Source organism: Sminthopsis crassicaudata, chromosome 6 (genome assembly GCF_048593235.1).
Source record: "Sminthopsis crassicaudata isolate SCR6 chromosome 6, ASM4859323v1, whole genome shotgun sequence".
Lineage (NCBI taxonomy): Eukaryota > Metazoa > Chordata > Mammalia > Dasyuromorphia > Dasyuridae > Sminthopsis > Sminthopsis crassicaudata.
Window position 1 is genome coordinate 242,741,564 of NC_133622.1, and position 20,037 is coordinate 242,761,600.

Below are 20,037 nucleotides of genomic sequence, written 5' to 3' on the forward strand. Positions count from 1 at the left end.
TTTGGAGTCAGGAGGACTTTAGTTCAAATACAACCTTAGGCACTTGACCCTTACTAATTGTGTGACCTCAATTGTCTCACAAATAAATAAACAAACAATAAATGAATATTTAAAAAGTATAGATAGAATTATCCCAAGTGACAAGGTATGGAAGAATGTCAATGTGGATCACACGATCACAAACATTTCAAGCCCTTGATTATCCATGCTTAGATACTTCCATGGTTCTGTGCTCTCAATGTGGATGTTCCTATCACTCCAACCCAGGTCATAATCTATCCGTGCTTTATCTTTCCAGGTGAATCTTATATTTGTAGGCTATAAAGTCATGACAGTTCCCTGAGCAATAGAAGAAAGAATTCACAAGCTTATTATTCATCTGCATATTGTCCCATTATTTATATATATATATATGTATATATACATATATATTATATATATAGTTGAATTTCAAAACCAAGGTTTATCATCTATTTTATTAAATAGTGTAAACTCATGTAACTCTTCTATTTTCACCAGTATTGTTAATTCTTTATAACTTGAAACCACTTAATTCGAACAACTGAGACTTCTCTGTAATGATTCTGTTAGTTCCAGAAGCTCAGAGATATGGTGGGAGTTTCTATATGTTGTCTATTCCTACCTGTCACATCTATAACTTTCCCCCTTAAATATGGAGTCTATTATCACATCTATTACCACTACTTAAAATAGAAGTAAATTGACAATGTCCTTCCTAGTTCTTAATTATCTTTCCACCTTTTCCTGCCTATCCATTTTATTCTCTATACTTTGTATTACAGCTGGAAAAAATAATCTTACTAAGGCAAGGATCTGACCATGTCACCACTCAGTTCAAAAAAGTTTGGTGGTTCCTTAATGTCTAGGATAAAATGAAAATTCTCTATCAACAATTAAAGACTCTCTGCCTGCTCTCTCTAACTTAAATTTTCACAATAATTACACATTCTTTAATTACTATAAATTCCAGCCAAAGTAGAAATGCTAATTGATTCTTAATGTCTTCCCATCTTCCTCCTTACCCTGTGCATTGTACAAGCTATGTCTAATAGCCAAATCATATTTTGTCATGAACTCCAACTTCAGAGATATTTCTTTTTTATTTTCTCCTCTAGGACCAGTTTTATTACGACTTCCTCATGAAGCCCTTCCTGCTTACTGTCCCATTACTAAAAGATAAAAGTAATATTTTCTTTTCTTATTTCTCAAAGTACTTGTTCTAGATATCTTCTTAGTCCTTATCTCATCCTACTTATGCCAAACAATATTTCCTGAAGCTCACTAAAGACAAATTTTAAGATATAATATCCCATTCTTATGTAATAGAATGAAAAGATGTGAGCTTTCCTCTTTAATCTTTTTTATTGTTAGCACCTAGCATAGTACCATGTATAAGGTAAGAGTGTTTTTAAATGTTTGTTATTCTAAATGTAGATACTAAATTGAATCTGATATAGCCACAAGATAATGGTAAGGAAGAAGAAATGGAAGCTAGCTCTGGAAAAAAAGGCAAATTACCTCTAACCTGCTGCATATTTGTTTGATTTATGTAAATATCTTAGGTGATCATGATATTAAAACCAGAGGAATGGAAAGAATATGGGATTTATAGTTTCAAATCTAGAGAGATACTAAGTTCTGATAATACTTAAGTATTATATTAATTTCTCAAAGAGGTCTGTATTATATGTGATCAGTTTTCAAAATATTTAAGGGTGGATATCTCTAATGCAAAGGGCATGAAGCTGTGGTTAGAGCCACAAATTTCTGAGCATTGACCAGATCTTTAATTAACTGCTATGTAATCTTAGAAAAGTCGCCCGCTTGTCATCAGTTAACTCTTCCTTAAAATAACTGCATGAAATTAGATAATCTTTAAGATTTTCTTTGTCTTAAAATTGAAGATAATGGACTCCCACTTAGCCAGAAATATTCCATTATGATAGAAGAAGTTCAAATATAGAATGGACTACACATATTAAAGAGGATGTGAGGTGGCAAAAGAATTAGTTTGCTTTGAAATAGCTTTTTTGTTAACTTCACCAAGTTAATTCTGGTGTTATCCTCTAGGATCAAATAGGACAATTTTAATGTATTTCCCTTCAATCAGTCCCTCAAATACTTGAAGACAGATATCAGATATCATGTCTTCATTTTAGCTTTCTCTGTACCAAAAATCTCTGGTTCTTTTTTCAGTTCATTTCTGGCAATATTTTTAGTGCTCTCATATCTCCGTTGATTTTCCTACCATAGTGTGAGTTTTCTTTATCATTTTTTTGTGTCATGATCCTCTTTGAGGAAGCCTATGGGTCCAATCTCAAAAAAATAAAACAATATATATGTATATATATACACATATATATAAAATCACAATGCAAATCAATGATATATAAAGAGTTATTAAATATATATTTCTTAAAAAGTGAATAGACTCCCTGATTTCTAATCACAGATCATTTGGGAAATGGGTCATGGAACTCAAATTAAGAATCTTCATCTTAGCTAATCAGAATTTCTCCTGAAATATGGCCCAAGATTTCACCTTAACACAGAGTTTAAAAGGCATGGAGAGTTATAAACATGCAATTAGGACTCATTTTTACCAGGATGAAATGCCAGCTACTTATATTTTAAGATGCTATTAAAATTTTAAATGTCTTTCTTCTTCCCACTGCAGAGCTTTCCATTCAACTAGTCCATTGATGATTATCAATTTATAGAAGTCAAGCAGTAGGAAGTTATTCTACCTAGATTTCAGCTCATCATCACCAGCAATTGATTATGCAAATGATTTCCCATTAATCACTGGTGGAGGTTCCTGGCTCCTGCTTTAGGGAAAAGAATTTTTCTTAGTTCAAATACAAATATACCAAGAAGATAGACCATTGTACAATAGATGTAAAACTCTCAGGGATCTTGGAAATATTCTGTTCTAGTGTCTTTGTGTTACTGATCAGAAAACCAAGAAACATTTTGTAACTGGTCACTCAGACAAATAATAAGAAAGAATGATTTGGACAAAAAAAAATCCCAACTTCAAATTCAACCCTTTTACAATTAATGCTGTCCTTCTCTTATGATACCATTAATGTTTCATTCTTTGATTGTACTTTAAACTTTGATTTGTTAATTACCTATCATATATATGGCCTTATTTGAGATACGGAGGGTAAAAAACAAGGCACAGCTTTGCCCTTATGGAGATAACATTCTAATAATGTATGAAGGTAGAAGAAAGAGGATACAAGTTTCATACAAATATATTTATATTAAACAAACTTTCAAAAAGACTACTCAGTTATTAACACTTACCTAAAGGAGACTTAGCTATCACCGAGATCTTAAACCATTGTCAACAATTGTTAACCAAAAGACTTGGGATTTTTTAAAACTCTGAACACAGTCTTTTAAGATAATTGGTTTCCATTGTAACTATTTAGGCAATTATTAATTCTATTCTTGGAAGATTTTCATGGACTGCCCAGATTGCTGAAGAAGTATAAGATGTAAAAAATGTTGAAAAACTTCATCAAAGATTCTAGCAAATCATGGAGATTCTTTACAAACAGTTTACATGAAGACTTAACTAAGAAACACAGATTCAAAAGATGTGTGGAAAGTAAAAGTGTTAGTGATCTGCTCCAGTAGAAACATCCTCACCTGACAAATACATGAATCCCAAAACAAATTCAAGTGATTTTTTTCCTATAATTTTTTATGTTTAGATTGAGGATATAAAGAAAGAGAACTTCAGAATCCAAGATTGGAATAAGAGAATATCTACATTAATACTAAACCTAAACCTTTGATTTTTTAGCTAGGGTCAGGCAAGGGAAATATCCTAGATTCAATTCATAAGACACATAAAGTCACTGAAATTTTTCTTTTACCAAAGAGTAACGCATAGCTTTCTTAGTGGGATCCAAAAAAGCAGGCCATCCAATGAAAGGAAAAAAACAAAAACAAAAACAAAAATCAGTTTAATTTAAAATAACTTAATTGGGTCAAATTTTCTTTTTTTTTTATTTTTTTTTGTTTTGGTACTAAAAATAAACTAGCCTTACAATTAAAAGAGTCTTGGGGAAAGAAGTAAGGACTTTACCTGTCATTCTGGAAGCATCTGCAAGGTGAAGTTCATCTGATATAAAATGGACAAAATAGCAACATGAAGTATTCATGAAAGAAATATGTGCATGTGTATTATGTAAATGTGAATGTAAGTGTGTGTTCCACAAAATACCCAAGAGTATAATGAATGGAATTATTGAATTATTGTTCCTTCAAAATCACATTTCTAACTTGAGATGCTATGTTATTTTGAAGTAGTTGTTTGTATATGACTGGTAGAGTTAAATCCCTGAACAAACCAAGATTCATCACTTTAGGAGCCAGCTCCACCTGCATGCTTAGATTCTTGAGGGATAACGTCCCAGGCCAACAATTAATCTCTAATGACTACTGAGGTCTTGCTGTGGGGACTGCCCCCTGTTTTTCCTTTACATTTAATATTGTTTCATGACTGTTTTACTAATCTCCTCCAATTGTGACTGCTGTGATTTGTCCCAAATTATTCAGCCTAATAAACTTCAAAATTTATAATGGCATGTGTCAATCTGAGTGGTCTCATCGTGAAGGATTTAGCTAGTCTCCCGCTATTCAATCAATCAAGTATTTATTCAATATCTACAGTATGCAAGGTGCTATGCTAGGCTCTGAGAATGAAAGGCAAAGAATTAAATAATCTCCATTAACAAGGAGTAACTTATAATAATAGGAAAGACAAATATATAGTATAGCTAGCTAGCTCCATCTATCTCCATACATAAATGCCTATATATATATATATATATATATATATATATATATATATATATATATATATATATGTATATATATATATATACAGAATTACTATAAAGTGAATAAAACAAATATATACAAAGTACTTAAATGTTTCAAGGGAAAGACACTATGAGACACTTTATTGACCCCCTTTGGGGAGGTTGACATCACTGGCCTACATTCCATTTTTTTGGTCATTCAGAAAAAATTATATTAATTGTAATTTTATTGGATTTAAATCTCTGATGTCAGTTTCTAATTATGCAATCGTGGTCTCTATGTAATGAAATTTGGATACATTATTTTTAAGCACTAGACAGTTGAACATGATGTGACCTGTATGACTCATCAATATTAGTAGATACAGTTTTAGTCACATATGTATCCATATATACATTATGTGCAAGAATATATATGTATATGTATATATAGAAATATATATATATATATACATATATATATATATATGTGTGTTAATGATTGCTTATACATAGAAATGGGGAAAAGATAATTAGCATTTATTAAGTGCCTAGTATGGGCCAGACATTATGCTAAGCACTTTGCAAATATCCCATTTACTCCTCACAATGCTATGTGATAGATGCTATTGTTATCCCACCTTTTACACTTGAGGAAACAGAAACAGATAGTTGTTCAGAGTCACACAGCTAAGAATAGTCTGAGACTTGAACTCAGGTTTCCCTAACTTCTTGACCAGTGTGTATGTGTGTGTGTCCACACACACATTTGTGTGTAAATAAACACATGCACATATGTTTATATATAAATGTGCACATGTACATATACATATGGGCACACATGTGTGTGCATATACACACATCCAAATCCCTATTGATATACTTTCTGAACTTTAAAAAATGATTCCAAAGGAAATAGACCACTAGCACTTAGCTGGCACTATATGGTATCCTTTCTCTTATAAGTGGTCCAGATAAATTGACCTTTTTCCCATTCCTTATACATCAAACTTTTTCATCCTTGTATCTTTGAACAGACTATTCTCTTTGCTGGGATTGAATCTCTGAGTTCTTGGACTATCATGTTTGTTTGGTGTTTCATTTTGGATTTCTTTTTTTTGCAAAACTCTACTGAAACTTCTATATAAAGTCATTCTACTTCTCCACTCTCAAAAGTTTATTTTTTCTCATTTTTATGTATTACATATATGCATGTATATATGTATGTATGTGTGTATATATGTATGTTGTGTGTGTACATAATTTCTATACATAACAGAAGTTTCTCTTACCATGGAATAGTAACTTCTTGAGAAGTGGGACTATAACATATTTGTAGCTCATCACATAGTACATTGCTTGACAAGTAATACACATTTAATATATCATGTTTCATTCTTTCCCACCCAAAATATATTCAGTTAAATGCTAAATTGCAGAAAAAAATTCTTAAATATTATTTTACATGGAGATAATTTAATTGAAGAGATAACCATTCCAAAGGGGTAAGAAGTTGTTAGAATGAATAGTAGCAAGTGTGCTCATAAGCAAACAAAACCTGTATTGCTATTTACAAAGAGAGGAGAAAAGATTCCAGTGGAGAAGAATCTTAGTGTGTGACCTCACTTTCCCTCAGTCCAAGGGCAATACACAGTAAGATGGCTTCGGATAGAAAACTATGCAACAATATCCTTTGGTCAAAGTTTCAGAACCTATCAGGGCTCATGCTTAAGAGTTTTAATAATGACTCAACATGTCCACTAATACAATACTGTCTGTTTCCCATAGGGGAAAATTGTAGTTGAGTCAAATTAGTTAAATGACAGTCTTTGCTTTAATTGATATATAAGGTATGTGGAATGATGGGAACAAAGGAAACTTTATTCTGTGCCATTCCCCACGTAGGTCTATTAGCTTTAATATACATGTACTTTGAAAGGAGGTTAAGGGTGATGGACAACCAATCAAACTGGCTTTCATCAATTTGCAGTTATAAATCAATAAATGATTCATTGTCATTCTTGAATTGTGTCTTTATAGTTATACAGATATTTAATATTCCAGATTTTGTCTACATATTTACAGATTTTAAAGAGTCTGAGAACTTGTCTTTTTTTTTTCAAAAAATAAGCGTTTTGAGACAGAGATTAAGCTATGTTCATCTTTCCAAACAGAGTAGTTTTAAATAAACTAAAAGTTACGTGAGAATTTAATCTCTCTGCCTGATGTCTTCTAACTCTAATTCATTTACCCAGATGCCAATAGTTATTTTCTTAAGTTCAGACCTAAGCATGTTGTTCCCTTTCTTAATAAATTTAATATGCCCTATTATTTCCAGTTAAAAATGCTTTATTTGGATTAATTTTCCAATTACCAAACTTTTTTCCCTCCCCTCTCTTCCATCTTCCTCCTACCACTGGGAAAAAATTAAATACAAAAAATTGACTTTTTATTTTTAATTTATCTAACAAAACAAGTATTTCTATAACATAGAAAAAATGATTGTACAGGAAATTGCAAATCTATTATAAATTTATTTACATGTAAGATAAAATTATCATGTAGCACCTTTAAAAAAAGAAAATGACTTATATGTACAAAAATATAAAAGCTCTTTGTCCAGGGGAAAAATAATAATTTTGGTTATATCCATTAATTATAAAAAGTATGATTTGTGGCATGTGATTGTGATGGAATGCTACTGTGTTATAAGAAATTATAAGCAAGATGCTCTCAGAAAAAAAATAAAATTGGAAAGACTTTCATGATGATCAACTCTGAATGATTAAGTTATTTTCAGCAATATAATGATCCAAGACAACTCCATATGGCTTATGGTGAAAAATATTATCCATCCCCAGTGAAAGAAGTGATTGTGTCTGAATACACAATGAAGCATTTTTTTAAACTTCTTGAGGTTGCTTTGAAAGAACAATGGCAATTATCCTCTAATGTTTTTTTTTTCTTTATTCTGCAAATATTATATAGATTTTAACTTATTATTTTATATAAACTTTTAAGTATTTTATATACTGTCATTGTTTTAAATGAATTTTCATTATTTTCTATTGGATTTTATTGGTAATATAGTGGGATGCTGATAATTTTGTGTATTATTTTTAAATACTGAAAATTTATTAAAGTTATTTTGATTAACTTTACTCTATAGAATTCTCCAAGTAAACCATCAAATAAAATGGAAGAAAAACTGGAACACTTTTTTTCTCTCCTATGCTTTTAATTATTATTTGTGTGTGTGTGTGTGTGTGTGTGTGTGTGTGTGTGTGTGTGTGTGTGTGTGTGTGTGCTATGGCTAGCATCTCTAGCTCTGTAACAAAGGAAAATATTGAAAATGGACCTCCTTGTATTGCCCTTTATCTTATTGGAGAAACTCTAGTTAATTTCATTACAGATGATGCTGACTTTTTACTTGAATTACCGAGTATTTGAGCGACTAAGGATATTTCATTTATTATTGTTTACCAGTGTGTGTGTGTGTGTGTGTGTGTGTGTGTGTGTGTGTGTGTGTGTGTTTTAACTGAAATGGATAATTTATTTGGTCAAAAGTTTTTTGTTTGTTTGTTTGTTTGTTTTCAAATAAACATAAAATCTTTTTTGATGGTTATTTTTTAATTTATGTAGCCAATTATTTTATGGTTTTCATAATAATAATCAACTTTTCATTTCTTGCATAAATTCAACTTGATCATATTGCATAATCTTTGTTATATGAAGTATATCTTATTTCCTAATATTTTACTTAAAATTTTGACATCATTGTTCATTAGACATTTGCTTATACTTTTCTCTTTTTTACTTCACTTTTCTGCCATTTTCATGACATTCTCTTAAACCCTTAAACATTCTCTAGGAAACTTCCCAACTTGAAAGATATAGTTGTTTCTGTGATCTTTTCTTGTTGTTAATTTTGTCCTGGAGCATCTTTTGGAGAAAAGGATCAGGTTAGCCCTGTACATTTCTACCCTCTTGACTACTCTTAACTGATAAATTCTCCATCATTACTTTTTTGGTAACTGCTTTTTAATTCAAATACTGATTTCTGGCTCCTTCCTATATATTTTCTGCTATTCAAATATAAAATCCTTAAAAGTGAGAACTATATTTCTTTAATTGTTATTTTCAGAACTTAGTATAGCACTTGACCAACAGGTAGCACTTATTAAATAGTTGAGTTGTTATATTGCTGACTTTTAATTTTTCTTAATTTTAGCATCAAAATATCAAAAAATTTAAATTTAGCATCAAAATCATAGAAGGAATTTTGTAAAACAGTTTGATAATTATTGAATATTTTATGCTGTATCAGAATTAATTCTATAAAGACATGATGAAATCTTCTTGTTTATCCAGCTGGTCTATTTTTTCGGTATTTGAAACATTATTTATTAATTGTAAAACTTTCAAAATTGGCTAGTTTTGATTCTCTATTTTTCTGTTAACAGGCATTTTATATATTTTTATAATTTTTCATTTATTTAACCTGTAATTTTTATCATATATTTTAGTAAAATAATTTACAATAAAATATTTTTATTCATATAATGTGTATTCTTTTGATGCTAGTAATTTAATCTTTATTTTGTATAACAAAGACCTAATGATAACTATTTCATTAGATTTTTAAAAAATTCTGTTCCTTCTTATTGTCATAGTTCATTCTTTCAGTCATATCAGACTCTTTATAACCCCTGGATCATAGTATACCAGGCCCTTCTATTTTCCATTATCTACTGAAGTCTATCCAAGCTCATATTACTTCCATGATGCTATCTATCCATTTTATTCTCTACCAACTCCTTTTATTTTGTCTTCTATCTTTCTCAACAACATGATCATGTCTTCTGATTATGTTGTGAAAGTCTTTGAGTTTCAGCTTCAGTATCTCTCATTTCAATGAGTAATTTAAATTAATTTTTCTCTAAGTATTGACTGATTTTATTTTCATTCTGCCAAAACCTCTCTTAAAAGTCTTCTTCATCACCACAATTCAAAGCCATTGATTCTGTGGCCTGTTAGGATTACTAAGTGAGAACTGAGGTTGTCTGGATGGTGACAAGGTGAGAATTCACTTAGTAATCCTAACAGTGGCCCTCACCCTTTTTATAGTATAACTCTCACAGCCTTACGAAGATAATGGAAAACTCATACTTTTAACTGTGTTAACCTTTGCAAGCAAGGTAATGTTTGTTTTTAATATGCTATCCCTAGATTTGCTTTCAAAGAGCAAGTGTCTTAAATTTATGACCGAAATGGCTGTCTCTAAGCTTAAGAAAACAAACTCTGACTCTGCTCCCATTTCTTCTCACTCTATGTACCAGGAACTGATGAGACCAGTTGCCATGATTTTTCCCCTTCACCAAGAGGCTTTTTAATTCATTATTTTTTGGCATCAAAATGGTATTATCTGCATATCTAACATCATTGCTGTTTCTTCTAGCACTTTTAATTCTGGCTTTTGATTCATATAGCCTGGCATTTTGTATAACATGCTCTGCATTTAAGTTAAACAAATAAGATGACAATATACAGCCTTGTCATACTTCTTTTCCAATCTTAAATCAACCAGTTGTTGCAAGTTCCATTCTAATTTGCTTCTTGATCCACATGCAGGTTCCTCAGCACAGACATAGATACTACTCTTCTCATCTCTTTAAGGACGTGCCACATTTTCTTGTGATCCACATATTCAAATGCTATAGTATAGTCAGTGAAGCCAAAGTAGATAGTTTTGGGTGTGTGTGTGTGTGTGTGTGTGTGTGTGTGTGTGTGTGTGTGTGTGTGTGTGTTTCCCAAACCTGTCTTGCTTTCTTCATAATACAGAGAATGTTGGCAATTTGGTATGTAGTTCCTCTGTCTCTGAAAACTGGACTGTACTTCTGATATTTCTCTTTTCACATATTTTTGAAACCTAGTTTGCAGAATTTTAAGCATAACTTTGCAGGCTTGTGAAATTAACATATTTTTTCAGTAATGTTAACATTTTCTGACATCGCTTTTCTTTAGGATTCTTTATTTCAGGGTAATTTTAACCTGTTTCCATAAATAATATTTTAAAAATATTTTAGCACTTGTATTTCAATATAATGGGTCTTATATATTTTATTTTTGCATTTTATTTTGCATTATTCTGCATATAAAATCATTATTGTGAGAAGTAGTCAATACAATTTATCAGATATTCAAAGGTATTCATGACACCAAGTTATTGAGTTGCTTCTGCAAGGACTGAAATGTCATTGGCCACCCCCAAATTTTTTTTTTCATTTATTTTGCTTCTAATTTCCCTGAGGGAAAAGTATATGGTTGTTGTTAGTTCAGGGGATCTTTTCTTTTACTAATCCAGTGCCCACTATTAAGATTTCCAAGCTTGCAGGCCTATTGAGTGCAACACTTTAACAGCTTCATCTTTGAAAATTTTAAATAGCTCAGATGAAATCCCATCACCTCTAACAACCTTATTGTTAGCAATGTTTTCTAAAGCCCATATGACTTCATTGTCCAGAATATATGACTCTATATTGGTAACTATATCATCATGGTTACTTGTATTGGTAAGCTCTTTCTTATATTGTTCTTCTGTGTATTTTTGCCACTTCTAAATCTTCTCTTCTTTTGAGTCTCTATCATTTTTGTCTTTTCCAATAGTCATTTTGGCCTGAAACATTTCATTGATATCTCCAGTTTTCTTAAAGAGATCTGTCTTTCCCATTCTATCTCTGCTGGTGAGACAATCAACTACTCACTTGAGACTGACAACAGTCTTTGGTATTAAATTGTTTTCTGATGCATGTTGGTTGCCACCCCTGCAGATTGTGAATCCCAATGAGACTTCTCTAATAGGTTCCCCACACTCAATAATTTGAGCACTTTCATCTAAAAGCATCCATACACTTGAAATCTGGAAAAATAAACAACAGAGAAAGAGAGGCAACAAAGGGAACAAGATAACTGTCCATTCCCCTCCTCAAAGTCATCAAGGAGAAGAAGGAAAACTTATCTACTTATATTTTTATGCATAATGATTCTGGTATAGAAACTCATGGTCTCTGGACTCCAAACTATTCACTAATACAAACAATAACACTAGTCACCATGACCAAAACCATCTTCCAAATTTACACTTTGTGGTTAACAGAAGACAGAACATTTGTGCATATTCTATATAATTTACAAGGAAGGAGAAATCCAATCATTATTTCAGGGTAATTTTAACCTGGTTTCCATAAAAATATTTTTAAAAATATTTTAGCACTTGTATTTCAATATAATGGGTCTTACATATTTTATTTCTGTATTTTATTCTGCGTTACTCTCCATATAAAATCATTATTGTGAGAAGTAGTCAATACAATTTATCAGATATTCAAAGGTATTCATGATACCAAGTTGTTGAGTTGCTTCTGTAAGAACTGAAGTGTCATTGGCCATCCCCAAATTTTTTTCATTTATTTTGCTTCTAATTTCCCTGAGGGAAAAGTATATGGTTGTTGTTAGTTCAGCAGAAGAAATTGGGGTGAAGCTTTACTGACAAACCAAGTTAGAGATAGGAGTTTTCTGATAAAAAAGAGAAAATTGAAAATCATCTTTAATATTATACCTTCATGAATTTACCTGATAAGCATAATGTCAGTTCATATAGCTAATGAAAGCTATATCCCAAAATTGAAGGCACCTTGCCTTTCTGAAGATTTACTGAAACCTCTCATTGAGTCGTAAAACCATAATTTCTAGAATGCTTCAATTGAATTAATATTGCAATCAATCTTATCTTCTCAGATGTGGCTATTGCATTAAAATTAAAAGCACTCATTTTGAAAAGTATTTACCAATTGGTATGAAAACATGAATGGAAGGACCAATTAGCTTACCTTTCTGAATGCTTCTATAGATTCAGAAAACCATTTTAAAAAACATCTATATTGTGACATAATGAGGAGAGAATGGTGCAGAATTTAGCCATTCCAGTCATCAAAGAGCTTAGAATTTTATAGATTTCTGGAGAAATTTGGTTTAAAAATATGAAAAATTGAGCAAGATCAATACCAAGAAGAAGGTTATCATCTCAATTATTCAATATTGTTAGCTAATATATTATGCACAGAATCACAAAACTATCTAAGCCAGATTGTGAAAATATTACCTATATTTCATGGAAAACAATATGTGTCTGTGTTAATAATATACCTAAAGACAGAGATTAAGTACATTTCCAAAGGTCATAAGCTTAATATTGAATAGAAATTCAAACCCAATTGTACCAATTGTGGCCAAGTTCTATATCTCTAAGCACCCCAGTTTTCTCATCTCTAAAATAAGGGGGTTGTACTCGATCCCCAAAGTCCCTAAAACCATGATCCTATGACTTTAAGGTTTACAATCTTCCACATAACCAAAATAACAAAATATGATAATAACATGAAAACAAAACCACCATGAAAACAAAAGGATATATTAAAAATCAAACAAAGTAGCATGAATCAAAATGGCAGAACATGCTAAGAGACAAAAGAGAAAAGGAGTAAAAAGCAATGCTCTCAATTTCTAGTTGAGGAGAATAACAAAGCCTTCTTAGATGAATGGACATGAACTAGTACTTCATGTTATACTTAGAAAGTGTAGGTTTTGATTCTAAGTCAATTGTCTTCAAATCCAAGACTTGTACTATTCTTCCCCCAAGCCAATGAACCATAAAAAAAGGTTTTTTTCTAATTCAAAGAATGGAGACCCAGAAGGGCATTTGGGAAATCATTGTCCCCAACATTAAGATAAACAAGGATATTCACAAAGGAAAAGCCCACTTTGAATAAAATATGACATATTTTAGTGCCCAATTAATGTGTTATCCCCAAACTCTGGAACAACTCTAATTGCTACTTTGGAGACTGAAATGTGTGTTTCTGAGAGACTTGTGTGGAAGAAGTCCCAAAGGAAGTGATAAGAGATCTGCAAGGTTCCAAAAGACGATATGTTAAATCTGACAAGCAAATAAAGAAACACACTGTCTTCTCCCACAAGGTGTCTCTTGCCAGAGTGAAGGTAAGTGTGTAGGATTAGAGATTTGTATATGAGTACTGAGTAAGCAGGGTCTAAATGTAATCTTAGGACCATGTGGTCAAAGATTTCAGAGTAATAAAGAACTTTGGCATAACATTGGCTTAGCTTTTGCTTTAGAGCTGAAGAAATTGAAGATTAGAGAGATTAGGGAGGAACTTTTAGAATACTATGTAAGTAACAAGTAAGAGAACCAGGATTCATAATATAATAAAATCACCAATATTTAAATGGAGGAAAAATTAGAGATTTTTCAGTCTTACTTCCTCATTTTATGGTTAAGCTATGAATCCCATAGAGGTTAAATAACATATCTGAACTCAGATAGATAGCAGCAGTCAGAATTTGAACTAAGGTCTCATTCTTCTAAATTAAGTGTTCTATTTACTGCAGCAGACTGCTTTTTAAACAACAATAAATTGTTTTTGTACTATTTGATGATGGCAACTAACATCTTTCAGTTTTCCCTTCTTTAAAAAGGAAATAATAATTCTAGCCTTATATAAAGTGCTTTCCCAACTTTAAATTGCTATTTACCTACTATTTCTAATTATGTAAATCATTTAATATTAATTTTCTCTTTTGTGGCAATATAAATATATTCCCATTTTTCAGATGACTAAAACAAGGGTCAAAGAAGTAGAATGATTAATCTAGTATTTTCATGAAAGAAGTTGTGTAGGATTTGATCTAGGTTCACTATAGCTTTAATCCCAGTGCCATTTTCACCATGTGCTTCATCTTATTAGATTGAAACCTAACAGGGATCCAGGAGAAACTCCCTGCTATGTTTTCTTCTTAGGGCAGTATTGACATTAATAATATGGCCACTCATTACACTTAGCTCGATTTCTTTACTTCCTTTCCTTAGAAGTCTTAATTTTTCTCCATTTTGTCAGAATTCTACAATTTAAAAAGCTAGAATTCCTTTTGTGATTCTGTAAATATTCTCTGATCTCATAACTTATTTCCCCTTTCTTTCTGGTTAGCTATGTATAGAATTATATGTATCCCCTCAGAAATCAGGAGGAAAACTAATGAGAGCAAAAATATTAGGTCTGTAGCTTTATCCTCCTTTTGGAATGGAATAAATACTTAAAAGATGCCCCCAATCATTCCTTTTGCACTTTAGCCAAGCTGACTTATAATGGATACTCAAATTGCTAGTGCCTTCACTTTGCAGCAAGTGAATCTTTTCCTCATTATATAAGGATAGGATCATAAGGTTTAGACATGATCTCCTCCAATCAGTCTTTTTTTTTTCTGAAAACAGCCTGTTCATCATTGCTTATAGAAGAGTAAAATTTTATTAATTCATAAACCATAACTTATTCAGCCATTCCCCAACTGATGATATCCAATTTCCAGTTCTTTGCTACTACCAAAAGAGCTGCTATGAACATCTCTGCACATAGAGGCCCTTTTCCTCCTTTATGATCTCTTTTGGATGTAGACCTAGTAGTGACTCTGATGGATTAAAGAGTATATACAGTTTTATAGCACATTTGGCATAGTTCCAAATTGCTCTTCTGAATGGCTAAATCAGTTCACAGCTTCACCCAGAATTCATTAGTGTCCCAGTTTTCCCATATCTCCATCAACTTTTATCATCAGTTATCTTAGTCACTCTGAGAGGTGTAGGTAACTTTCAGCTCTTAAAGTAATAAAAAAAACCCTACCTTTTAGACTCAGCTCATATATTCCCACTAGCGTAAGCTTCCTCAGACTGTTCAACTACCAGTGTCCTTTGCTCTTTTAAAAAATTTATTTATTTACTATTTTCCCAGTTAACATTCAAAACATTTTTTAGATTTGTTTTTAAAATTTCCAGATTTTAGTTTCTTTCCCTTATCCTCATCCACAATTAAAAAAACCACTTATGAAGTTATGCAAAACATTTTCATAAGAGTCAAGTTGTAAAAGAAAACACAGATCTCCCACCCTAATGAAAATAAAAACCCACCAAAAAATATCTAAACTAGAGAGATAGAGGGATTAATATTGAATGCTTCAATTTATATTCAGACTAAATCAATTACTTCTCTGGTAGGGATAGGATTTTTCATAAGTCATTTAGAGTAAGTGTGAATGATTCTATTACTGAGAATAATGGTCATTTGGCGCTCATCATCCCAAAAGATTGCTTCACTTTCTTAATGGAAAACTTTCCAGGTTTTATTTTGTTGTTGTTGAGTACATCCTGCCATCATTTTGCAAAAAACAATATTCCATCAGAGAAATTTGCTTCAAATTTTTTTTACAATTACTATTGCTAATTGTATTCCCCTCATTTTTTTTCTCTCCTAATTTTTTCTGTCTCCTTTCATTTGTGTTTTCCTACTGACTACTCCCTTCTCCAATATGCCTTATATGCCCTCTCTTTTATCATCCTCCCAGACTTTTCAATATCCCATTCCCCTCCTATTTTACTGTGGTGTAACTATGTGTGTCATTTCTTAGTGGAGCCAATTCTGAGGATATTAAGATTCACTCACACACTCTCTTGTCTGCTTCTTCCCCTCTGCCTTAAATGCTTTTTCTTACCTCTTTTTAAGGCACATAATGTGCACCATTCCACTTCTCTATTTCCCTTTCTCTCATTTCATTCCTCTCTCACTCCTACTTCCATCATTAAAAAAAAAATATTATCCCTTTATATTCAACTGACATCTATGTCCTCTGTCTATATATACTACTTCTACGTGCTGTAATAATGAAAATATTGTAATGATTTACAAGTATCATCCTACCATGTAGAAAGGTAAACAGATAAACTTCTTTATATCCTGATTACCTCCCTATGCTTCTTCAGTGTCCTGTATTTGAAAATCAAAATTTTCTGGTCTTTTCATCACAAATGCTTGAAAATCCTCTATTTCATTGACTGTCCATCTTTTGTTCTGAAGGATTTTTCTAAGGTTTGATAAGAATCTTACATGGTTCTTGTTTGCATTTCTAGCTCCACTTGTCTCTGGAATATCATATTCCAAGACATGTAGTGATCCTTTAATGTGGAAGCTGCTAAATCTTGTGTTATTCAAACTGTGGCTTCACTAAATTTATATTATTTGTTTCTGGATGCTTGCAATATTTTTTCCTTGACCTGGGAGTTCCAGACTTTGGCTATAATATTCCTGAGAATTTTTATTTTGTGATCTCTTCCAGAAGGTGATTGATGGAGTCTTTTGATTTCTATTTTACCCTCTGGTTCTAGCATATCAGGATTGTTTTCCTTAATAATTTCTTGAAAGATGATATTCAGGCTCTTTTTTTTACTTTCTGGTAGAGTTGTTTTTTGGTTTTTTTTTTTCTTCTTCTAAGACTACTTGGTATATGTTTTGTCCTCATATTATATGCATAGATTTTTATATTTGTTGTTTTTCCCATTAGGAATTTAAGTCATTTAGGGCCAAGATTGTGTTTTTGTTTGTTTGCTTGCTTGTTTGTTTTTGTTTTTAACTTTACTTTTACTCTTACCCTATATCTTCAGCACCTAAGACAGCACTTTGCATGTAATAAGCACTTGGGAAATGCTTGCCAATTAATTGATCACTTAAGTAATGGATCAATTGAATGGTTGAATAAAACTAAAACAGTCATTTCTCTTCAATATATATATTCATTATTCCAGAGTGAACACTAGCTCCAGAATCACAAAATCGATCATAATATCCACTCATAATGTTTACTGATTGCAGTAGGACCACCAAAAAAAAAAAGTCAACAAACTTTTTAAGCCTTATTTTTCTCATCTGTGAAAGGAAAGAGTTAGAAGTGAAGAGATCTTTGATTTTTTTCACCTTTTCAACCATAATCCTATGATCTATTAAAAAAAACCTTCAGTAAGTGATCTCCAAGCTCCTCTGTCATTAGAACCTTCTGTGTTATATTAAAACCTTTTCTAATTCAGACATCCTATATTCTATTCTTTGATTTAATAGTCTGTGTTTTATAGTCAAAAGTCTCTTCAAAGTCTCATACTTCAGGATCTCCATATTCCTCTTCCATGAAATGATAAGAAACAACTAGATAGTAGCCTGATGCCATGTATATGTTGCTATAAGATTCAGAGAGCATTCTGCACACATTATCTCATTTAAGCCACATAATAATCCTGTGACATGGATGCTATTATGAGACCCTACATACGGATGAAGAACCTAAGGCACATAGACCTTATGGGATGTGCCCAGAACCACAAAGACAATAAGCTTTTGAGATAGAATGTGAATTCAGGTATTTGTGGCTCCAAGTATAAAGCTCCAACTTCTGTGCTATAATTTCCCCCCATTTGACCCTAGCATCACTCCAGATCTAAATCAAATGTACTCATAAACTGTACATCTCTTTTTGATACTTCTTTAAGGTTGCCACCAGTATGTCAGTGGAAGTGGGGAATCGGACCACCTTGACTGAATTCATCTTAATTGGTTTCTCAGCTGACCCCCAGATGCAATTGATCTTCTTTGGAGCTTTTTTGGTTCTTTATTTGGTGACATTGGCAGGAAACATGATTCTAGTTGTCTTAATCAGAACTGACTCCCGTTTGCATACTCCTATGTATTTTTTCATTGGCAATCTGTCATTCTTAGACTTCTGGTATACATCTGTATACACTCCCAAAATCCTGGCCACCTGTATATCTGAAGACAAGCGTATCTCCTTAGCAGGTTGTGGTGCTCAGCTTTTCTTTTCCTGTGTTGTGGCTTACACTGAGTGTTACCTGCTTGCTGCCATGGCCTATGACCGCTATGTAGCAATCTGTAACCCCCTTCTCTATTCAGCTGCCATGTCCAGATCTCTCTGTGTTGGGCTGGTTACTGGTTCTTATGTAGGTGGCTTCTTGAATGCCATAGCCCATACAGCTAACACATTTCGCCTGAAATTTTGTGGGAAGAATATCATCGACCACTTCTTCTGTGATGCACCACCTCTGGTAAAGATGTCCTGCACTGACACAAAGATTTATGAGAAGGTACTCCTGGGAGTGGTGGGTTTCACAGTTTTGTCTAGCATACTGGCCATCCTGATATCCTACTTCAATATCCTCCTGGCCATCCTTCGCATCCGCTCAGCCTCAGGGAGATGGAAGGCTTTCTCCACCTGTGCCTCTCACATGATCTCTGTCATGCTTTTCTATGGCTCCCTCCTCTTCATGTACTCAAGACCCAGCTCAACTTATTCCCTGGAGAAAGACAAGTTGGCTGCCCTGTTTTACACAGTGGTGAATCCCTTGCTCAATCCCATAATCTATAGCTTCAGGAACAAGGATGTAAAGGAGGCCTTCAGAAAAGCAATACAAAGCATCAAAATACCAAGATGATTTTTATTCATATCCAAGATATTTTTATTACCTCCCCAGAAATAGGGGACAAATAAATTGTGTGTTTTTTTTTTCTGTGTTTCCTTATTGAAATTCATATAAATGTGAGTTTCTCATGTCATATATATATATATATGTATATATATATATATATATACATATATATACACACATACACTCACACATATACATATACTAGGTTTTATTTATAAGGTTTTAGTTGTTATTATTAAATTCAAGAAGACATTCATGATTTCATTGGTGTAAATTTACTCTTTTCAAATAAAAATTACTTCTATATAACTAAGCTTTTCTATAGCATAGTAAATTGTCTTCTCTTGCTATGAAGGAAATTTATAACCTTGTGTCTAACAATCTAGTGTAGGGTTGTTAACCTTGAGGCATGGATCCCAAGAGGGTCAAGGATAGATATCAGGGAATACATGAACTGCAATGGAGAAAATCACATTCCATTTCAAAATAAATGATTTCCTTTATAATAATATGTGCTTTGTTTAATTCATGAAATAACATTTTTGAGAAAAGTTCCACAGTTTACTAACTGCTAAAGGGGTCAATACATACATGTAAGGTCAAACATAGACACTCATACACATTCACATGCAAAGAGACACAGAGAGTTATGAGAAAGATTAATTCTCTTGCTCTTGTGATGTTTCTCCTTTTTAATTAATATGTTCCTTAGTTGGTATACGTAGTTTTCCATTGGATCTGATTTCAAAGTCTTTCCAGCTTCTTAGGATCTTCCATTATTTATTCCCAATGGACACTTAGAGTCTC

General features: G+C 32.3%; 1 protein-coding gene across 1 annotated transcript; it reads left to right on the forward strand.

The window, feature by feature from the left end:
* The first annotated feature begins 1,408 nt into the window (after positions 1-1,408).
* On the forward strand, positions 1,409-19,236 carry LOC141547531 (olfactory receptor 9G4). Its single transcript, XM_074275923.1, has 2 exons — positions 1,409-1,417; positions 18,280-19,236. Exons 1-2 carry the CDS (start codon positions 1,409-1,411, stop codon positions 19,234-19,236), a joined length of 966 nt encoding a protein of 321 aa, XP_074132024.1.
* The last annotated feature ends 801 nt before the right edge of the window (positions 19,237-20,037 follow it).